We start from the raw sequence: 23,569 nt of genomic DNA on the forward strand, positions 1-23,569 counted from the left end.
GACTAAATGTATATTCAAATTTTAGTTAATATCACATAAAATTATATTTATCCATTTCATTTAAATTCAATCTCTACATTAGATTATCCATTTATTCTCTATATAATAATAAAATATTATTAATTTAATAATTTTTTTTATTATATTTTGTAATTCTACCAATTAGATATTAATAAATACTATATTCTAATTAAATTAATATTAAAAAAGTGTTATTAAATGTTAATAATAATTATATTCTAAATGTTAAATGTTAATTATATTCTAATTAATATAATTTATTTTCTTGGAGTGACAAACTAGTATTTTAATGTTTGATAAAGCAACTGTAGTTATCTATATTTCATGAAGCACTGTAGCTGAAATCCAAATTATTTTAGAGATACCCAATTCAATGTGGGGTCTTTTTGGCACAGATTATCTCAATTTTGACTATTTTTTAACTTTGACCAAGCAAATAAGGATGCTCTTAAGTTTTGAAAGTCAGATGAAATAAATGAAATGAGAAATATGTCAATAATTATAAAATGATTTGTGAATAGTAATATAATAGTTTGAGTTAAGATTTTTATTAAATTTTGAGAAAAAAATGAGAGAAAAAGTTAAATGAAAATATTATAAAGTTCAAATATTGTTAGAATATAAATTTTTTTAATATTATTTTTATTTTAAGATTAAAAAAATTTGAATTATCTATTATATTTTATATGAAAATATGAGAAAGTTGTAATTGTTAAATGAAAAAGTATGAAAGATAAATTGAAATCTGCTTATGTTTAAGTAGTGTTTGAATATTAAAATGAGATAAGATAAAATGATACAAGACCAACTGCATATCCAAATGGGGCAAGCTTTTGCTCAAAATTATTATTTAGATAATTTATTTATTTTTTAATGATTAAAAAAGTGACTATTAGTAAAATTATATATATTTTTTAAATTAAAAAAACATTTGAAAGAATATTAAAAAGTAATTCAAATACATTAGGGGCACGATCAGCAGTACTGTACCCTACCATTGTCCTAAAAAATAAATTAATGACTCTTTTATCATGTAAATTAATGGGTTTTAATATTGTAGTACATAAATATATTCATCTTATTCGTTATTTCTAATACGAATCAATTAATTTTTATTTAAATCAACTATTTGTAAGCTTTTTCTTTAACATACAAGGACAATGGTTAAATGCTAAAATATATAGTCTGGTGGTTTGTCCTAATTAAACAGATTAGTCCATAAATTTTAATTTTGAACTTTTTGCTCTTTACCCTTTCAACTTTGATCAACTAATCATTTAATTATTATTCCGTACGTTAGACAACTGCTAAAAATTATCATAGGTCACACCAATAAATATTTTTTTAAAAAAAAGTCATTTAAAAACTATAAAAACATTCTTAAAAACAAGATCATTTAATCCAAAATGGATGTCATGATTTTTAGGTTTTTATTTCTATTTAAACTTCTACAAGTATTTAATCGGATTTTTAGGATTTAACTTGAATTTAAAAATTATTTTTCTTATATTATTTATGTGGACATCTTAATTTTTTAAAATTCTTTTTTCAGTAATAATTACACGACAGTTTTACTCCTTATACCTTCAATTAGTTTGAAGGTATAAGGAGTAAAAAGTTCAAAAATAAAATTTAGGGACTAATTAATTATCTATCTTAAAAGCAAATCACATGAACTATTTTAATATTTAACCAAAATAAAAATATTGGTATTATAACCTTTTATAGCTACCAAGGGTATCGCAATAAGTGGTACAATGATACACTAATGGTTTGTTTGGATATCAAGAATATTTTAGAATATTTGTGAATAATAGTGAATAGTTTGAAAATAATAATAAAACGGAAAAATTTAGTTGCAAGCACAACCACATACTAATATGTGAATCAATCTAATGTGATTGGTCAAAAAGTAGATTTTATTAAAAACAATTCTAATTTAAATTTTAAATATGAAGGAATTAGTATTGATATGTAAATTAGTACGCGACTTTGCTTGTACGTATCAAAACTCTACTGAATTTATGTCTAACTCATGTTTTGGTTGATAAAAAGGATATTGTTTTATCATGATAACCATCAATTAATATAACCAAAGATTAGCACAAAACGCATATATATACTACAACGTCTCAAGAAAAATACATAAGATTGAGATCTCCAATTATATTATTGAAGTGATGAAAGAAAATAACTGCACATAAAGTTATCATAACATTAATCTCCAATTCCATGCTGCATATAATAGAACCAAGTCACTTCACGATTGGATCTGCAAGTTTCACACAGAATATCGTCGTATTCATCCACTAACTCGTCAATGGATAACCATTCGTTCCTCTTGATCTGCAGTTTGCATGGTTCTTTACGTGAACACGACAGCTGCTGTTTCCCAAAACTGTTGTTCTTAAACCACCACATATATCGCCACAACATCGTCCTCACTTTGTCTCGACACTCTTTCATTCTCGAACGTCCCGATTTAGCTTTCAGAGAAGATAAAATCTTTATGCCTTGCTGCTGCTGTTTTGATTCATGATCTCCCGAGCAAAGTAGTATAATCCCATAGACATACGTTGCTTCCACGTGTTCTTTCTCTGCAGCTTTTTTCAAGGACTCGAACCCTACCTCTGTCATTCTGTAACTGAAGTAAGAAACCATTCCTTGTCTGTATAGGGACTCGGGATTGCCGCAGTCTTTGCAGCGTTCCAAGAATGACGATGCTTCACTGCTTGTATTCCATGGAATGACTGAGAATTTCTCTAGCGATACGTGTTGGAATATAGAATCCTCCTCTGCCAACTCTAGAAAATCTTTACAGCTTATTTTGGCGTTGAACAGATCGGTGAAAGAAGCAGAGGCGACCCGTACTAGGATTTCCATCAGCATGTCTCGGGGAAGAGATGCAAGTGTCGGGGAATTATAACATTGATCTTGATCAAGTCGTCGCGATCTCTTGTATTTCATTGTCTTCTTCGCCTCCAAAGTACCCATTATTGCTGCCGCTGGTATAGATACAAATGTGTTTATATATATATATATATAAACGATAGCTTGGCTCGGTGTAGATATATAATTAAGTCCGAGTCGAATACGGATTTGTATCCGAATCAAGAAACCAAAGCCTAGTCATGCAAGGATTCGATAAATCAAGGAAAAAGGTCATTAATTTCCGGTAGTATTAATGATGAAATCCGCGTTGATCGATTACGCACTCTCTTTTCTCCACCTCATGAGTGTGATCACCGCCTTTGTTTCATATAATAATAAGGGTTTTGCTACATATAATACTTTCTAAATTTGTTTCATATAATAATAAGGGTTTTGCTATATATAATACTTGCGTAATGTGATTGGATAAAATAGTTATTTTATATTAAAAAAAATGATTTAATCAATCATATTAATAGAATGCACAAAAAATATATAAAAATGACTGTACATAATATTTATTATTATAAAAATGAGAAATGATAATTATATTAATTATCCTCACACTACACACTAATACATGATTTGCTATTTTTGTTATTTTATTTAAATATACATATTTACACATCAATATGTGTATTTAAAACTTTAAATAGAAGAAAAAAAATGATAAATTATATATTGATATATGTGGTATAAAGAATAATAAGTAGGAATTTATAAGAATATCATCCTGCCTTAAAAAAAAACAGAGAGAACAAAGAAAAAGAAAAAAGAAGTCAACCAACCGTTGAATATTTTGGAGTTAATGAATTTATTTAGAGGCTTTAAATTTTTATATTTATCCTTCCATTTAATTAAAAGAGTTTGTAATTACGGGCCGGTTAAACTATTTCATTTCATCTCATATAATTATTATAATTTTTTTAAATTTTTACATAAAATATAATAAATAATTTAATTTTTTTTAAAATTAAAAACAAATATAATATTAAAAAATTATATTATAATAATATTTTATTTAATTTTCAGCAAAACATCAACTCATTTCATCTTATATGAACTGTATAATTAAATGAGAATAAAAAGCTTATAATATATTGAGCATATATATAAATAACCTAGTAATTATTATTATTATTATTTTTTTTTTTTGAGAATAAAAAATTCTCAAGTGTCAAGAACCGCCAAAGAAAGTGTCTATATCATTGTTCAAAGAAAAATGATAAATATACAATATTTTTTATAATATATTTTATAGTTATATTTTAAAATGAAGAGTATTATTATAAAATATCATATAAAAATAATATCAATTTATAAAAATATCCTCATTTAATTTATATCATATACTATAAAAAATATTGTTAAGAGTATGGTGTGTATTAACGGGATTGGCTAACGTCCCAATTGGATAAAATATTTTGTCATTCATTTATAATGATTAGATGAGCTTTGGTTGGCAATTCTTGTGCCTATCTGCAGTGCACGTAACGACGACGTAATTGTCTCTTTTGCAAGCAGGTGAATTTTTGTCTCGCGCGCTTAGCTACTACAAAACATTTAAAAGGAATCCAATCCAGAATATTATTAAAATTAATAATTAAACTTTTGTCACCTTTTCCAAAATCTAATTTATAAAATATTTTCAAAATTATCGAATAATATTAGATCGATACAGTTCCGGACTGTGCAAGCCAATCTTAAAAAAAAAAGAGACTAGAATCCACAATTAACAAATTAGTTTTTATCCCATATTTACTCATCGTTTTAAAAAAAAGTATACGGCACTTGCATATTTTATGATTGTAAATATCATTTCTCTTTATTCATTGAGATGCTTTATAATATAAAGAATCAAAACTAGCTACTAAGTACTGTATAGTTCCCTTAATTTAAAAATAAAAATAAATCTAATTAATTAATACTAAATATAAAGAATTCGTTGAAACCCAATGTCGAATAATTGTACTAAAATCAGCTCTCATCGTATCATTAATGATTATATATATAATATTCCCGAGCACAAAAAAGACAACTATAAATGTGTAAATTAATGAAGGGTATATTTTGGTATTGAAGAAGTCACATGAACTTATTATATTTGCTTATTGATGGGTTACAATGGGCAGAGATAACATTCAAAACTTTCCTCCATTTCCTTACGTACATAAGATATTGGTTTCATAAATCGAGCCAAAAAACATCAATCGCTTTCCTCGTATATATAAACTATGGTTTCAAGGTCTTATATGATCTTTTGAGAGATCATATCAAAACTTATAGATAAGATAAATACACGTATGATATCCTCCTTTCTTGTTCTATTCCGCCTAAACCAATCAATGGTAATGTCATTCATATTGGCATTATCAACTGTGATACAAACACCTTTTTGATCTCCTAATTCTTTATACAGTCATCCGTTTTCTTGCCAATGGATGAATCCTTGTAATCAATAATTTATTTGAAATCAATAATCTGCTTGTGCAACGTCCACTCACTGTTAATAAAGTGGACTGTAATATACATGTAGCCCATATTCTGTATGGAGGTCCATGTATCGGTTGTAAACGACACTTTCTGGCCAGTGGAAACAGATATTTCCTTTATTGCTAAATTCTCCTTAGCATGCATTTTCAAACAATCGCGCATTACCATATATTGTGAATGCATGGAAAATCGTGGCTCTAAAATGTGCACAGATTTAGAGAAGCCTGCATTGTCAACCATGGTAAAATGCATCTCATAAGTGATGATCATCTCCACAACAATATCGCTCAACATCTTCTCACTGTATTGAAGGATTGAAAGCTTTTTAATTTGCATGCCATCAGTGGCCATAGAAGTCTCGTAACTCATATTTGTCTGATCAATTGCCACCAACCCTTTGTGTATCTTATACCACTAGTAGTCCATAAGATATGTTATTAATACTGACGTGCCTTGATTTTTCTAATGACAATTGCATAATTGCTCACAATAGTGACATCGCTTCGGGTTCTTACGATCACTGGAAATTTTGATGAAATGTTCCCATATCCACAATCTTTTTTTTTACTAGGTCATGCTGGTCGATTGGCCTCAACATTCATCAACTCCTCCTTCTCATTAAGCATATCAACATCTTCTAGATCTATTGGAGTTTGACTACTTGCACAAGAAGTAACTGCTCTAGATGGGGGTCTACGACCCAACATACTTGTCGGTGACGCCAACGGTTGTACGTCATCCTCTTGTGAAGAATCGCAGTGAGATGGTGTAGCATCCACAATTTATTACGAAAATAATCTGAATCAATTAAAAAATAACCGTCATTTAACATGTTATGAAAATTATCTATACATTGAAAATGCATTGAAAAGGAAAAACATGTGTTTAGTCATGTTTGTGGTTTTACAAATAAATAAAATACAAAAATTGAATGTTCGCTCGAGTGAACAATTTGTGTGAAGATCGCTCAAGCCACACTTAAGCGAATGTTGTCTAAAGGGCACCATTCGATTTTTTCCAAACAAAATACCACAAATCTCATGACTAAAACCCTAAAAATAGAAATCCCCACATTCAAACAATAAATCAACAACTAAAACAACAAACTTTCCGAACAACTTCAACAATTTTTGAACCTTAAATAATTTAATTAACAAACAATTAAAACTTTTATAACAAAATATAAGATGAAAGGCTAACAAGAAAGAATGAGGATGGAGTTCCCTCTATGATGTCTTGCAATGGTGCAGGCGACGGGATAGAAGAGAGATGGGGAGAGAAAAGTTGCAGAAGGAGAACCAGAGAGGAGAGAGAGAGTTCCTGTGCAAGAAGAAGTGAGAACGAAACAAAGGGGGTCTTGCATTTTGGACCCCCTTGTGAATAGAATGACGTCAATGGAACAACGTCATTTTAGTTAGACCAATTTTTTTTTAAAATAATGTCAAAATTTGGTGTCTATATAGGATTTGAAATTTGACTCCAACTCTGACCAAAGGAGTCAGAGATTTTCGAAGTGGTCAGAGCTTTTGCCCACCCCTACTTTTGAGATGTGATCCGAAAAAAAAATTATTAAGATGTGTTTTGTTTAAATTTTTATGAAAAGAGTGGGCGGAAAGAAAATTTGTTTAGAATATTTTTTTTAGATGTATTTTGTATTGAAATTAACGATAGATTTTTTTGATAAAGAAAAATCTTGGTTTTTTTAAAATATATTTCACAAATATTCAAATAAATAGTCAGAGAAAGTATTTTCAAAATTTTTTTAAAATATTTAATATTAAAAAGATATTAAAAAAATTATCAAAATTTTAAACCAAGTATTATTCAATGAGTTGCGAGAAGGATTTTGAAAGAGGGAAGAAGTACAAAAAAAATGAAAAGAAAAGAAAAGAAATATCTAATAGCAGAGAGAGTGAGAAAGGAAATGAAGGGAAAAAAAAAAGGAAAAAGAAAAAAAAAATTCAAAACTTGCTGCGGAGGAAAGAAGCAAACCTAAACAACACCAAAAAGGGTTTTACTCTGAATCCTCATTTTCTCATAAGAGAGTGAAGTTGTTGGAAAATTTAGTCAGCATTTGTTGGCACCGATTAGTCCCTCTCTCTAAAGTTTTCTAATCCATACTTATAGACAAAATCAATAGATACTTCTAGATTTGAGTGTCCGATGCAACATTCTTCACATTTAAAACTAGCATTTCAGCCCTTCTTTCTTTTTTGATTTTGAGATCATAGTATCACTAAATGATTTCTTGCTCTTTCTTTGAAGAAATTTGACTCGGGGGAGTTTGGTAATTCTAGTTACGGTTAGTAGTTTTTAGTAGTGAATTTTGCTCTGCAATTTGAACTTTGAACTCCAAGGGGAGTTCAATCGTATATGGAAGTTGAATTAGGTTTTAGTGGAGTTATCACTGCAACGTTGGGTTTTTCAGCTGGATGGAAATCTAGGGTTTCGAACTCTCAAATTGGTTGTTTTTTTAATTTACTTATGGACGTTGAGCCTCTACTATCTTATTGGTACTGTTGTTGCAGTCTCAATGTTATTATATGCAATTATGTATTCAAGTAATAAGATTCTACGTTGAGTCAACATGATCAACAATGTATGGTTCTTGGTTGGTAATATGTTGTTGGAATCGGAATTATTTTAACTTGGTGAATTACATGAAGCTGGCTATTGAAAGCCGCACATGGATTTTTATGATTTGATTGTGGGTAGAACATGGGGAAGGACATCTCGTTTCTTAGTAAACTCTGTCGTTAGCTGAATGGATATCATGGGGTTTTTGTTTTGGTTCAACCATTGTATGATTTCGGGGGGTACAGAGAGGTTGGGGTGACACTTCCAAAAAGTTTAGTTTTAGGTGTCGAGATGCCTCCTTCTTCGATATTGAGATACTCTTTAGGGAGAGAGAGCCTAGAGGAACCAATCACAAGCGAGGACAGAGTTTTGAGAGTGGATTGTTGTTTAGTGAGAAAGATGACCATCTTGCTTTGTTCAACAAAATGCAGACCAAGGAAAGAGAGAATTCCTTTTGTCTGTTGATTGATGACATTGAAGACACGCTTTGTAATCTTCTATACCAATCTCGGTTCTGTAATTTGGAATTTGGATATATGTCATGTGAATTTTTTTGTTTGTTCTCTCTTGCTAATAGTGAATTTGCATGTTGAATTGTTGTTTGAAGCGATAAAATTGAGGCACTTTTCATATTATTAGTTTGGAATCTCCAATCTTGTTTGTGGAGAGAGTAGTGACTGGTGACCTACTTAATGCTGACGAGGAGAAGAATGACTATGACTAGTTGGTTATCTTTTTTCCTATTATGATGCTTTAAACTTTCCATCTTTGACTCACTATTTAAATTCTATGGTTTCACATATATCCAAATGATCCAACTTAACAGGGTCATAATTTATGTCTCTTTCCACAAAGACGGAAATATAATTGTCAAGGAAAAAGAAAAAGATTAACTTATGGCTTACAAGTAGGCAGAAATAAATTTAAATTACAACAAGTGTCTTCATTCCTAGTACATATTCATATTGAAATTTATCTTCTTGATGATCTAGTTTTTAATCATGAAGTTGAAAATTCTACTATAAAATTTTGTCAATTTTTTTCCCTAGTGTTCCCTTTGTGATAAACTTATTCTTGCATTTTTTTTACTATATGATAGTTTGTAGTTGGTATAAATGCATTTTACTTTTTTTGGTTTTAATGGGATTCTGGTATTACTAATTTCACGGGTTATTACCTCCTCCAAACACTCCTCTATTTCCTTCATTGGATAATGAGCTGCTGCCAGTTAATGATGCTCCCAGGGGCAGACCTTGGAGTCAACCTATTTCTATCTCAAGATCCTCCACGGTAACTGTTTTCATTTTAATGATCATAATCAGATTGTTTATTTATTTATTTATTATTGATTAACAAAACGTTATTGATCTTAATAATAGGCAAGAGCCCAAGTGTACAGGAATGTTCTGTAAATGTTTCCTTGGAAATGTACTCAAATATTTATGCTCTCTCAGTTTTGATAATAGGTACATACTTTTGCAGATGGAGAAGAGTTGCAAAAGTAGTAGGGGTAGTTCTAGTCCAAATCGCTTAAGCCCATCTCCTCAGTCTGGGAGTAGCACATTCCAATCAGGGGGAAGGCCTTTATTAGCGACTCATTCCAATCCACCTTTAGGATTACGACATGCTTCTCCATCACAGAGATCATCTACTATACTTATTAAACCTTTGATACCTACTCCAAGGTCTTCTACCCCAACTCTTTGGAGGATGAGCATTGGTCCAGTGGTACCATAGCCTTACCAAGGACAAGTGGAACTTCCCCTATAAAGACAAATTGAGAAAACTCTGTATCGCCAAAAATAAGGGCATGGCAAGTTAATATTCCTGGATTCTTCTCTGATGCACCTCCCAATCTCCGTACTTCTCTGGCTGATCGACCAACATCATATGTGAGGGGTTCCTCACTAGCATCTAGAAATGGTAGGGATTCTGCTTCCAAAGTCAGCAGGCAGTCAATGTCCCTGACAACTTCTAGAAGCATCAGTTCATCTCATGGTCATGATCGTGACAGTTTCAGCTATCACAACAAAGGCTTTGTAGGTGATGATGATATAGATTATCTGGTGATGATGATATAGATTCTCTACTGTCCATTCATGTCGGTAGTTTAGACTGAGCAACTTCAAGGAGAGTTGGGCCATTATCAAATAATCGAGCTCTGCTTTTTTCAAAGAAATCTGCTAGAATAGTATCATCAACATTTGCTCCAAAAGGATCATTTGACCTTGCCCTTCAATAGATGGTATTTTATCCTTTCACCTAAAATTTTATCCATCCTCAAACTTTTACAAGTGAAATCAATTGAGTTGCGAATAACAATACATCTCATATATCTTGTTGGAATTAAGTGACAATAATAGAGGTTTAATGACACCTCAGAATAGTTGGTCTGTATGCATATATTCTCATAGTCTACCTTTAAATTCTAAAGATTTTAGTATTAGTTTTTTGAAGTAATAAATTTCACCATTGATTGCGAGTATGATAGCTTTTCTAAGGACTCACACCTCCCCTTAGTTTTTGCAGTAATCTAACTTATGAAGATTTGTAGTTCATAGAAATTGTAATGACGTGTTATTCAATATTTGTGCAGGATAATCGGAAGAGTCCTCAGAATATGTTCAGGTCACTTTTATCTATTGTACCCAGCACCATCTTTTATGTCGGAAAAGCAAGTTCTGCACATCGTTCTCTGATATCTAGGAACTCAATCATAATAAGCAACAAAACATGTTTTAATTAGGGTATAAGTGTTGCAGTTGATAATGAAGGTGGGACATGGCAAATGAATGTGGGAAAGTTGCATATCCTGATGTTCATGAAGAAGTCTTTGCCTTTGATAAGATGGATGAAGTGAATGAAGACAGTGGCCATGAAATGCATGATGTATCTATTGACAATTATGCTCCTTTTTAGTCCTACACTGATGGGTAAGTAAATGAGGGGCAAATCTTAAGGCTATAAATAAGAAACTTAGCCTCTTATTTTAAGTACACCAGTTGAAAGCTTATTTAATAACTTTTGACTTTAGTTAAATTTCTCTGTTAGTCTTTTTGTAAAAAGAGGAAGAGGTGTAAAGTTAAAGTTTTACTAGTGGGGAAGCTTTGTGGGTGTGTTTGTGGTGAAGAGAAAAATTATGTGATTATAAAAATTTTTTATATAATGAATTTTCTTCTCTGTGTCTGGTGGTTTTTCTCTTGTTTTGGAGTTTTTACATAAATTTCTTGTATTGTTATTATTTATCTATTTTTCTTGTTATTCCTGCAAAAAGTAGATTCTAGGGGGTGAATTTGGGAGGTCCAAATTTTCAACAATTAGTATCAAAGCCACTAGGTTCCTTTTATGGGGTGGAGTTTTGGTGTGGTAGTGTGGATACGTACAGTCTAAAGAGGTTTTGTCTAGGAGATTAAAAATTTTAAGTATGTCCATTATGACCCTCCAATCTTTCCTGGAAACTGACTTAGTGAGGTACTATTTATTTCTACAGTAAAATTCATCAAAACAATGTCAGGAAGTAGGCATTCAAATCTTATCAAATTTGAGGTGGAGAAATTTGATGGGAGAATCAATTTTGACTTGTGACAAGTATAAGTTAAGGATATCTTGATTCAATTAGGATTACACAAATCATTGAAGGACAGACTAACACATGAAGTCAATAATGGTACTAGTGTGATTAATGAAATGGGCAGATCTAAAATAAGCGATGAAAATTAGGAGGATTTGGATTTTAGAACAACAAGTGCGATACGTTTGTGTCTGACTAAAAATATTCTTGCAAATATGTATGGAATATCTAAAGCAAAGGAACTCTGAGAAAAAGTTGAAGAGTTGTATTAGACGAAGGGCGAATCGTGTGTACCTGAAGGAGCAATTTCATACACTGCGGATGAGTGAAGATATAACTATTTCAGATCATTTAAGCGTTCTCAATGGCATTGTCGCTAAGGTAGAAGCTATTGAAGTTAAAATTGATGATGAGGATCAAGCATTGAGACTCATCTGGTCTCTTCCACCTTCCTATGATCACATAAAAACTATTTTGATACATGAGAAGGAGAATAATTTTTTCAGAAGTTACTAGTAAAATATTTTGTGAAAAAAAAAGACTAAGTAGTGGAAATAATATTCCACTTGAGAACTTAGTAATGGTAGCAGCTGGAAATGGGAAGATGAATAACTCCATGAAGAATAAAGTAATCTACTGGGAGTGTGGACAATCTGGGCACGTCAAGAAAAATTATCCAAGAGCTGGAGCAGGTTAGGCAAGTGGCTCCAAGTCAGTAAATGGAGATATTGGAAATGATGCTAATGTTGTATCTCTCTCCATAGAAGATTTTGATCTTTAAAAAGAGACATGTACATCCTTATGTCATGCTGCTAATTTTCAAAGTTGTCATGATAGAGGATGTGTTAATATTAACGGGTCTACAAGTTTGCACACAGACATTAATTTGACATTAATGCAGGGTATGTGGTGGAAATTCATGTCGATTACTGATGAACTTTCAGGAGAGCCAAACATGGAAGTTACACCATAATTTTCAGCAAAGTTGTTTTCGACATAGGCTAAAGTGAAATTCTTGGAAATGGTTTATTCCGAGTGAGTATACTTTTATGGTGAAGCATGATAGCGGAAACTATGAAAATCTTCATTGAGGTGGAGCTTGGCTGTGGAACCAGTTAAAGTCGCAAGGTGGAGATTATTGACAATTGTTCTCCTTTTTAGTCCCACACCGGTGGGTAAATAAATAAAGGGCAAATCTTAGGGCTATAAATAAGAGGCTTAACCTCTTAGTTTAAGTGCACCAGTTGAAAACTTATCTAATAACTTTTGACTTTAATTAAATTCCTCTGTTAGTTTTTTTGTAAAAAGGGAAAGAGGTGTAAAGTTAAAGTTTTACTAGTGGGAAAGATTTATGAGTGTATTTGTGGTGAGGAGAAAAATTGTGTGATTGTAATAATTTTTCACATAGTAAATTTTCTTATCTGGGTCTGGTGATTTTTCTCATGTTTTGAAGTTTTCACATAAATTTCTTATGTTGTTATTATTTCTCTATTTTTCTTATTATTCCTGCAAATGGTAGATCCTGAGGAGGTGAATTTGGAAGGTCCAAATTTTCAACAGTATCATTTCTCATTCAACACAGTGAATTTGTTAAAAGTCCTACAATTGATTATGGTTATATTGTCTTTGAAAACTTTGGTCACCATGGTATTGCCTTAGAAACCAGTGCAACTTATGAAGCTTCTCAAGTGAAGGCTGATTCTCAAGGAGTTGATATTCTTGAAAATATGACAATTTGTTCAAGGTGTGGTTCAGCATACTAAACTTTGTCCAGAAAGTGGTTCAGCATACAATGTTGAACCATGCAATGTTGTTGATGAAGTGGTTCAGCATACAATGTTGTTGATGAAGCGGAACAGGGTATTAAACTTTGTCCAGAATGCCGTCGAAAAGATGACATTTTGAGTGTTATAATTTCATACCCTAGAAGTGTAGTTGCTGTAAACTCCCTAGTGACATCTATGATTTCTAAATAAGAAAAAACTTTTGATGGGATGGAGTGTAATTGTTGCACCAAAATTTGTACCCATTACGTGTGTGGATGAACAAAGGGAAGGGTGCAGAGACTGCTGAGCAAGGCCCAACTGCCCAGAGTGAGCAACAATAAAACTGTTCTCCAGAATATGCAAGGTCGTTGGTGGAGGAAGCTGAGCTTAAGGATGTCAATTAGCAAGATGTGGGCCAACCAATTGTTGGTTCCAATATAAATGATGATGACACTAGGGGTCAGTAATTGCATCGCTATAATGACTATCCAAATTTGAAGGTTGATTTTTCAGAAGGCACATGCATATCCATATTGCTGAAGAGGCCAAGTAGTAATAAGGGACCTATTTTCCAAGGCAAGACATTTGCCACTACTACAATACTTTATGATGATCTGTCTCATGCAAGAGACAGTACAAGCAGTATGAGAAGCTCCATTGGGCATGTCAGTTTCTCAGCATCATCCTCTGCTAATTTCAGCTTAGCTAGACAATTGGATACTCATATACAGCGACAATTAAGTGGCAGAAAAGCATACATGGAGAATTGTAGATCTGACGTAAACTTGAAGTCTTAAAGCACTGATTTGCCTTTGTCTGGAATTTCAAACTAGGTCACCGAGGGTTAGAAAACCTTGTGGTTTCTTATGGCAATGTGGAACATGCTGTAGTGGAAAACAACGAGCTTCTAAAGAGCAAGCACTTGTGTCAGAGTATGCACTAGCATATGCTACCAGTACATATTTTACTAGGATAGCTGTTGTTGAGATTGATAATTCTGAATGTAATGATCGTAGAACAGTTGATGGTTCCAACTTGGGATTGTATATTTAAATAGTATTCTATTAGAGAACAATTAGGTAGCATCATTTCCAAATTATGAAAACAATTACATTGCTTATGGAAATGGTGAGTATATCCTATAAAACACAAGGAGTGTCATGGATGTGGAAGCAACTATTAGAACTCCAGAGTCCAGAGTCCTCTTCTAGAGAGGAACTTGCTATGATGAACAGTACCACTGATGAAGTGGATGATGCACAGGTTTTTTCATAAAGCTTTGCAGTTACTTTTTCACAATTGGAAGTTGAAAAGTGCTGTTAGGGTAGCCCTGGTTCACAGATTGATGAGGTCTATCTTGTATCAATGAGCACAAAGGGTGAATTGCAGGAGTCTTCAGTTTCAAACCCCAACACCTCTGATCATGCATATGGCATCCTTGGTATGCTTGTTAGCCTTGTTTTTGTGTTCTTCCATTTCATATTTTCACTATCATTGCACATCTCATTTTTGTTAACCATTTGTTGATTGAGAGAATATAATCGAAATCAATTTTTTCACCTCTGTTATGAGCTCTTACTCCATTATTGACTTCACTCCTGATTACATCATATTTATGATGTTCTTAACCCATGTTTTGAGATAATATTAGCAAGTCTTAGCTAATTCCCTGATAAATTCTTAAATTCTCTGACAAAGGATAAATTCTTAATTCTCTGATAAATTCTTAATGGTAGATTGTTTGGGTGGAAGTAAGTCAAAGAGTGTAATACAGGAAGAGGCCACATAAGCAATACTTTTATGTAGCTCCATTGTGAACGATCTGGCCTACCAAGCTGCAAACCTGGCAATTGAGAAGGAAAACTAAATCCCATTAGAAGGTTCATGGCCAATAGTTACAATATTGGGAAAATCGAATTCTGATAGAAAAATTGCACGCGACAAAACCGCTGGCAAACCACGTGCTTGGAAAACCCGCAAAGCCAAGCAAAGGCAAGCGAAAATAGATGCAAAGCCTGCATCCAATAAGATTGAGAATAATGAGAACGTCGACAATTCTTTAAACTGCAATGTTGGGGTTCCTAACAAGGAGGACAATATGAAGCCTCCAAAGCTGGAATCCAAGTGAAACTGCACAATAATGTGAAGTCTCTCCATTTGTACTTAGGTCATGCTTATGCTGCCCTTATAATCCATGCTATCCCCTAAGTGGCCTCATTTGTTTACCCAAATTTAAATTATTTCATTATTACAATTTTTTTAAATTTCTATATAGAATATAATAAATAATTCAATTTTTTCAAATTTTAAAATAAAATTAATATTAAAAATCATCTTATAATAATATTTTATTTAACTTTTAATAAAATATTTCATTTCATCTTATCTCATCTTATCTAAATTGTGTAACTAAATAATGCCTAATGTTTAGTGCTTAATGGGCTGTCTGACTTATTGCCGATTGGGAATGGTGAAGTAATTATTATTATTTTTTCTTTCTTTTTAAGCTGGCATCAGTGAGAGCCGAGAGGGCACTGAAGTTTGTGTTTGCTCCAATAGCCACATATTCTTGTTCTATTTGCCTCAACCCCACTCAATCTTAATCGTTATGATTGTGCAGGAAGTGGTATTACCTTTGGTTACATGGGAAATTAATAACAAAAAATCGTTATTTATTATATTTATTACAAAAACTAAAATCTTCTATGTCAGAAAATAAAAAAAGAAATATCTTTTAAGAATTGATATTTGTATGTTGGATAATGCTCTTCATTCTTGGAGAGCGACCTTGGTCCAGCTGGTCATGATACGATGCTTGAGATCCGTGCCACTACTGGAGTAGCAGAGATCCAAGCAGGTTTACTTCTCTGAGGTCATAACACAAGATGAAAACCATATATGATATATGACATATTCTCTTGCTTGGAGTGCTCTGTGCCAAATGGGATAAGCCTTGCCATTAAAAAAACAGGGTTCGGTAGGAAACAATGGCTGATCGAAGTTTGCATCCATTCGTTAGACGTGAGACAGATGCTTGTATATGATTTCGTGAACGGCTGTCCCTCGCGGTCCAAAAAAGGTTTATGAGTACGGCTTTTGCAACTATTTCTTCTTTTTTAAATTTTTATATAAAATATAATAAATAATTTAATTTTTTTTATTTTCTTAAATTTTAAAATAATAATAATATTAAAATATAATATTTTAATATTTAATCTTAAAATTCAAAATTCTCATTCAAGAATTCTTAATGGCCAAGCAAGTATTAATTGACGTTATTTAATAAAATAAGTCAAATTATAAAATTATTTTTATTATAAAATAAATTTAATAAATCTCATAAAATTACATAGTTAAATTTTTTACCAATCAAATTGAAGAGTAATATTAAATGCAATTTCTTTAAATAAAAGATATTTATAATCCTAAATTGTATAACTTAACTATATCGAGACTCGCAAAAATCATTTTTTAAAAAAATTAATGTCAACACACAATCCAACTTCATACATTGTACATTCTAAGCTAATAAATTTTCATGGCTATCCATAAATTTGTCACTAATCTAATAAAAATATAAAAACAATAGGATTAAGAGATTAATTAAAAATTAATGGAACTAAGAGTTAATCATACCGTCTGAATCTCACTTGATATGATACGAATCGGACACGAAATCTTAAAGAGAACAGAAGGCAAAAGAGGGAGAGGAGTTGGGAGGTATATTTTAGCCGTGATTTGAAGAAGCTAAGAAGCATATTCAATTGAGAGAGGAGTTCGTTAAATAAGAAGGAACCTTGACGAGACAGAAGCTTGCTTCCTCCCTCCTCCTCTCCCCAAACGAATCGAAAGTCGCCATTTGAACAGCGCTTTTTCCTTGGCTTTCCTCCATTCACACCGAGGGCCTCGTAGTTTTCTCTCTAGACGAAAGGAACGAGGAACAGGTAATAGCATCGCAACGTAGTAATATTGTAGAAAAATCAAGACTTGGGAATCCGATTATTGTAGCTAAAGAGGAAGAGAGAGATGGATGAGACCGCGGATACATCTGTTTCGTCGTCCCTGTCATCCACAATCTTTACGAATTACCCTCTCCTTTCTGCTTTCGCCGCCTTCGCTCTTGCCCAATCCATCAAGTTCTTCATCGCCTGGTATCTCTCTCTTATTGTGTTAATGGGTTTTGGTTGTCTTAAGAAACTCACTCAAAGAATTGGATCTTGCATGGCTCTCGTTTGAGTTTCTATGTGTGATGTAACAAGATTCGGAATTTGATGAGTTCGTTTTGCTATTTTCCTTGGATCATATCTAAGGCTTCTGCTATGTATCATAAAGACAATTCTGATTTTGCTTTGTGATTATATCTTAAAGAAAAATGTAGCTTTACCCAGATCCTGAAATGAATTTGACAAAAAGCCTTAAAACTCATCTTGGGTTCAACTTGATTTGTTTGTTCTTTTCAAATTCAGCCATATACAATCTAAGTCCAATTGGATGCTACTAATTTCCTGCGTCTTCTCTGAATGCCTACTAATTTGTTTCTTATATTTGGTGTCATTGAATGGAATCTCATATGCCGCCTGGCAAAGGCTCAAAGCGCCCTGCTCTCCAAACTATAGGGGCGAGGGAACCAGCGCGAGATACAATACTAAGTAGGAGTGTATGAATTGATTGAATTTCTGATTAGCCAATGGATTCATCTCTTCCGTAAATGATATGAAAAAGTGAATATTTTTAGAGTAATAAATTAATTTTTCTGCAAACGGGTTTGCAATTTTTCTGAAATGGGTTCATGAATCTGTTTTCTTTTTTTAAGGGCTAAAATCATATATTGTGGCCTTTTGACCCTATATTGTAGGATGGAATCGAAAGATATGCTAGATATATTGGTGATTTTGAGTTGGAAGCTTATCTAAATGTTTTTGTACCTTGCTAAAAGACATTCTAGCTATTTGTAGTTTTTATGCTTCTGCTTAGATAGGCGCAGGTCCTGTTTAGATTTAGTTTTTTTCCCGAGTCTTAATCTATAGATTTTCAGGTATACTGAAAGAAAATGGGATTTCAAGCAACTCATTGGATCTGGTGGAATGCCATCATCTCATTCTGCAACTGTAACTGCTCTAGCTGCGGCTGTTGGGTTCCAGGAAGGCTTTGGAGGATCCATATTTGCAATTGCATTGGTCTTAGCATGTGTTGTATGATTCCCTCTCTTTGTATAGTTATGATTCGCATAACATAAATAAAACCCCCTTAGAACTCACCATAAAATGTTTTAGTTATTATTTATTTGCATTCTTTAACTATTTTCAAACAATGTGATACAATGATCGTTAGAATAAGTGTTTTCCATAATGGATATGTCTGATGTAAATAATTTGGTCGCAGGTGATGTATGATGCCACGGGTGTGAGATTACATGCTGGACGCCAAGCAGAGGTTTGGTGCTCTTGTTGATCTTAGTTCTCTCCCCCTCCTTCCTTCTGATGCCTCAGTTATTTTCCCGCATGATTTCTCCCATTCCTCTCTACAGCAGTTTTGTTGTTTGAATGCATTTGATTTACGGCTTTGTTTATAACATTGAGAAGCATGAGCATCTTGCTTACATTATAGTTTATTCATTTAGTGTAATTAATCTGAATATTATTCAGGTTTTAAATCGAATTGTATATGAACTTCCTGCTGAGCATCCTCTGGCTGAGAGTAGACCACTGCGTGAACTTCTTGGTCACACCCCATTTCAGGTATGCTTTTATTATATAAGACTGTCTTAATGATTAATTAGTGGAGCCACATGACATATCTTTTAGGGTTGACTTGTCTAACCTGCCATGTTTATATTGAAATTGTTGATGGATAGTGTTTTAATATTACTATTGGTCATCATGACATCTCTAAATTTAGTTGCTCTGTGGATTGGTGGAAATGGTGAAACTGATATATGGTGTCCACTTAAGTTTTAAGGACTCATGCTAAGTTCCTAGCTTAAAATTGTTCAAGATTTAAGTGAATTTAAATGCCTATTTTACTAAAAGTTCTGCCTTCCACGGATGTGATGCCATATTGGAAATTAAAACTCGTTTAGCTGTGCCTATGATGTTTGTGTTGCTGGTTGCTAGAGGATTTTTATCCGTGGTTACCTTCCTCTACTTTGTGTTCATCTCATCTCTCTCAATAAAGACTGGTGCAAGTTGTGAGTTGAGGCTCCAAATTTAAAATATACATGCTTTTGTTTGTTCTTGGCTAAGATTTATGTGCATTTGACAGAAGCTGTGAAATTCATTGTATTTTGTTGGTTATTGCCATCTTTCATCTTATTGTGTTTTACAGGTTATTGCTGGTGGAGTGCTCGGGATTGTCACGGCAGCTGTTGGCCATTTGATACCTTGACTAGCAGCTGTGTTTGATGCTCATGTAGATCACGGATATCGTCAGGCAGCATCTTTGATTACCACATGTATTTGATGAAGCAAGAGTACAGAATTGCAACTCAGAAGATCCATCACCCAATTTGGTTCCTTCGAAATTTGAATACGTAGCTGTTGTCTGCAAATTCTTGTATTGAATTGCTTTCTTTTAATAGAAGTCTACTAGCATTCAGAAGATGGAATTTGATTGATTGCATAGTTTTTGATGTAACAAAACTCTATAAACCTAACAAAAAAGAAGATTCTTGATTGTACCATGCTCAATTTGATCAGAATACAAAAGTTCCCTTGTGATGTTGCTCAACTTGGGCTAAACGTTGGTCTCTGTAACTCAATTCAAAATAAAACCTCATTATTAGTTCGGCCGAAAAGAAAGATACCTTTGGGTCGGTTTTCTATTTGGCCATTCATTGTAATATTGTTTTATGATTAACCTGATAGTTGATACTGATATTGGGTCTTCATGTGAGGATTTCTTTCTTTTCCCTTCACCCTGCTCTGCGTGTGTGTGTATTTTACAGTGCGTATTTTACATACGAAAAATAATAATGAATGTCTAATGGAAACTGAATAAATGCTGTATTTACACACCAAGAAATTTAATAGGCCATGTCATATATTCCATAAACGATCATATATCCTATGAATCGTCTCTAAATAATTGATGAATCAGGTAGAGGTGGCAATATGTGATACTATTCTTTAACTTAATACGAACACGACATGAAATTAACGAGTTTAGATTTGATGTTAACGGGTTAAAGTCACAACAGGTTGACCCATTAAGACATGATTTATAAACGGGTCAATAATAGGTCAACCTGCTTAATACAAAATCAATTCGTTTTGACCCGTTTATAATTTATTTTAAAATTAAAATTTTATTATTATTAAGTTATAATATTTGTATTTCTCAATATGGTTATGTTTTTATTGTTGAGATTGTATTTTTAGACCTATTCTTATATTTGTTAATATATGGTTTATAATATTGGTTTTATTATATGTTAAAATTTGAGAAATATTGATATATATATTTTTTAATATATTGTGATTATTAATAAATATAGATTTTAACTTTTATATAAAATTATGTCAATCAAGTTAAATGAGTTATGCGTTTTAATTCAACACATTTACATGAAACAAATAGATTTAAATGAGTTTTGTTGTGTTAATATATTTTTAATTAATTATTAAACGGGTCAAAATGAATGACACGACATGATCCATTATTTAAATGGATTGGGTTAGAGTTTGGAAGTTTGACATGTTTAACTTAACAGATTGGGTTCGGATTGATCTATATAATCAAATGTTTATAACTTGACAAGACATGAACACGACCCGAAAACATGATTTACCACCCCTTCTAGAATCAGGTATGTTGCAACATCCCATAGATTGCAAGAGATCGGTGGCACCTGTTCTTAGATGGAGAATTCAACTAATGGCCATAGCATTAGCTCGTGGGTTCATAGATTTGTTTTGGCTTTACAGCCAAAATCGTAGGAAAAAAAAAAAAAAAAAAAGCCTTTTCTGGCTTTATATCCCACCGTGATGGTGAAGTAGGCGAGCTCTTCACTTCCACGACATTTATGTAATTCTCCAGTGATCAATGCCACCTTACTTCCTCTAACGGTACCATCAGGCCATGAACACATACCTAAGCAGAAAATCTGAATCCCTTGCCACCTTGAGTGCAGCATTAGAACATGACATGGCTATCAACTGGTTCCAAAATCAGAAAGGAACTCAACTTTCTCACCACATACAAGATCCAGCGTTGAAATGATCTGGCTACAAAAACGCTTCCTCGTGTTAAAATTACAAGTGAAAAACATTACATGCTACCATTTAAAAGCACTTGAAACACTGGCAAGCTTGACAATTCCCATTAAAATATGGTTTCTTTTAGCCTTTAGGTAACAAATTGCTGGATGAGTTAGAGACCCTGGTTTCTAAAACAGATATCCAAGGACATTATCACACAAATATCTATCAATCTAGTACGATGAAAGGACCCTTGGAGGTAATTCCAAGATTTAATTCTTGAGAGCTGCAGAAGGAACATAGTCCCTTCAACCAACAGTGGTCGGTTCTGGAGCACCCAGTTCCTCTTTTAGTTGACATTTTTAGTTAGATCCACACAACACAGGGTGGGAGCCATCTTTAAGAATTTTGAATGAAACAGCACCACCAAGTATTGAGTATTTGAGTTGGATGCAGGTCATGATACCTGAAACCAAGATCCTCAGCAAGGAACTGGAGTTGAAGGCTCTTTCCTTCTTCAGATATACTTCTTAATTTAGCAAGTCGGAAAGAACCAAGCGGGTTGCTTTCATTCAGAAGATATTTAGAGAGCTGTGCAAGATATATTGTAAAAACTCCATCCAGAATTGCTCTCTTTTGTCCCAACACCACCATTAATGACTAGATATACTGCATATCCAGCAAAAGGTTTAACACTTAAGACATGCCGTGAATGACCTTGAACTTGAAGTGAAAACATCTCAGGGTCCAAAAGGCCCGAATATGTAATTATTAATACAAGAACAAGATGTGTTGGTTTACCATAGTCTGCAACAGCTGCATCTAGGCCAAGTGCAGCAGGAACTCCCCTGGCTGCTCTGAAGTTGTTAATGGCAATCTGGTGACGATAAATAGTTGAATTCGTAATGAAATTTAATAGGAACCAAGATTAAAATCTAGAAAAAAACAATACTGAATGCCAGGTTGTGAGCATCTTGAATGCCAGTATTCATTGCTGCACAAGTTATTTTAAGTTTTTTCAAATGATTATTTTTCTAACATTGACCAAAACAATTAGAAATATTCCTCCTCCAATCAACATAAATAGATCTCATCAAGCAGGACATGGTTTCCCCTAATCCTGCCTAAAAGGCCACCGGTCCACCTGGTTTCAGTAGTTTGCAGTATCAATTCCAAAATTATATCTGTTAAGTTTAACGCTGATTCTCGGTACTTTTGTTACTTTTAATTACCGAGAAGCATGGGAAGTGATGACGTACATAGAAAACTTCTCATTATCAGAACTTTTGCACTTCTGCTGGTTTTTGACATGATTCCCACACCCATGAATGTTCAACATATTATTCATGCTTGCATATTTTCAGAAAAAGTATGACTATTTGTTAACTGTCTAACATTCACATACAATAAAACAGATTCATATGTTTCAGAAAACAAGATGCTCATGCGGATATAGCCTTTCCCCTCTTTTTATCTTGTTGGCACCTTAAGTATAGCACCCAATCTAAGTCACAAGAGAGTGTTCAACTCCACAAAAGAATAGCTTAAAGGTCGTAATTTCTGAGCATCCTCCTCAGCACGCCACGCGGCACAAAACAGATTCTACCCAACTATTTTATTGCATGAGGAACATATTAAATGTACTGTAGAGTTGCGAGAAGCTTCGTGGAAGAAAGAAAAAACTTGTATCAGATATACCAGAGGACTAGGTACTGTCCGCACAAAAGAGGGCTATTAACCAAGACCACTAGCAATTGGGAATCCATGAGCAACAGTAAACATGCTGCATCTATCTCTTTCAAACAAAGAATTAGAGACAATTTCAATCCTAAAAAAGCACAGGAAGTTAAGTACAAGAGTACAAGCAAGTTTTGAGTGTTAAAAGGAGCTCGAAGGGCGCTTTCCCCATTGGTCAGTGGAATTGTAAAACTTCAAAATGGTTAAAAAAATAAACTCTCGGAAAGTAGATGAATCGCAAGGGGAAATACCCAAATGGTCCTAGCACGTGGGCAGAA

General features: G+C 33.1%; 2 protein-coding genes across 2 annotated transcripts; one reads left to right on the forward strand and one right to left on the reverse strand.

Moving 5' to 3' along the window:
* Positions 1–2,238: 2,238 nt before the first annotated feature.
* LOC122312739 (putative F-box protein At1g67623) lies at positions 2,239–3,015 on the reverse strand. The gene has a single exon (XM_043127403.1). It carries the CDS (start codon positions 3,013–3,015, stop codon positions 2,239–2,241), a length of 777 nt encoding a protein of 258 aa, XP_042983337.1.
* Positions 3,016–17,035: 14,020 nt separating this feature from the next.
* LOC122312352 (uncharacterized membrane protein YuiD-like) lies at positions 17,036–20,179 on the forward strand. Its single transcript, XM_043126927.1, has 5 exons — positions 17,036–17,510; positions 18,395–18,551; positions 18,742–18,792; positions 19,005–19,097; positions 19,684–20,179. The coding sequence occupies exons 1-5, from the start codon at positions 17,386–17,388 to the stop codon at positions 19,741–19,743; spliced, it is 486 nt and encodes a 161-aa protein (XP_042982861.1). The 5' UTR covers positions 17,036–17,385; the 3' UTR covers positions 19,744–20,179.
* Positions 20,180–23,569: the final 3,390 nt, after the last annotated feature.

This window comes from Carya illinoinensis, chromosome 6, assembly GCF_018687715.1.
Source record: "Carya illinoinensis cultivar Pawnee chromosome 6, C.illinoinensisPawnee_v1, whole genome shotgun sequence".
In the NCBI taxonomy this organism is placed as follows: Eukaryota; Viridiplantae; Streptophyta; class Magnoliopsida; order Fagales; family Juglandaceae; genus Carya; species Carya illinoinensis.

Bases quoted from the DNA above. Each gene is read 5' to 3' on its own strand.
- LOC122312739 (XM_043127403.1), bottom strand. From the start codon at position 3,015: ATGGGTACTTTGGAGGCGAAGAAGACAATGAAATACAAGAGATCGCGA.
- LOC122312352 (XM_043126927.1), top strand. From the start codon at position 17,386: ATGGATGAGACCGCGGATACATCTGTTTCGTCGTCCCTGTCATCCACA. The intron at 18,552-18,741 runs GTATGATTCCCT...ATTTGGTCGCAG, and splicing joins CATTGGTCTTAGCATGTGTT to GTGATGTATGATGCCACGGG. The intron at 18,793-19,004 runs GTTTGGTGCTCT...AATATTATTCAG, and splicing joins ATGCTGGACGCCAAGCAGAG to GTTTTAAATCGAATTGTATA.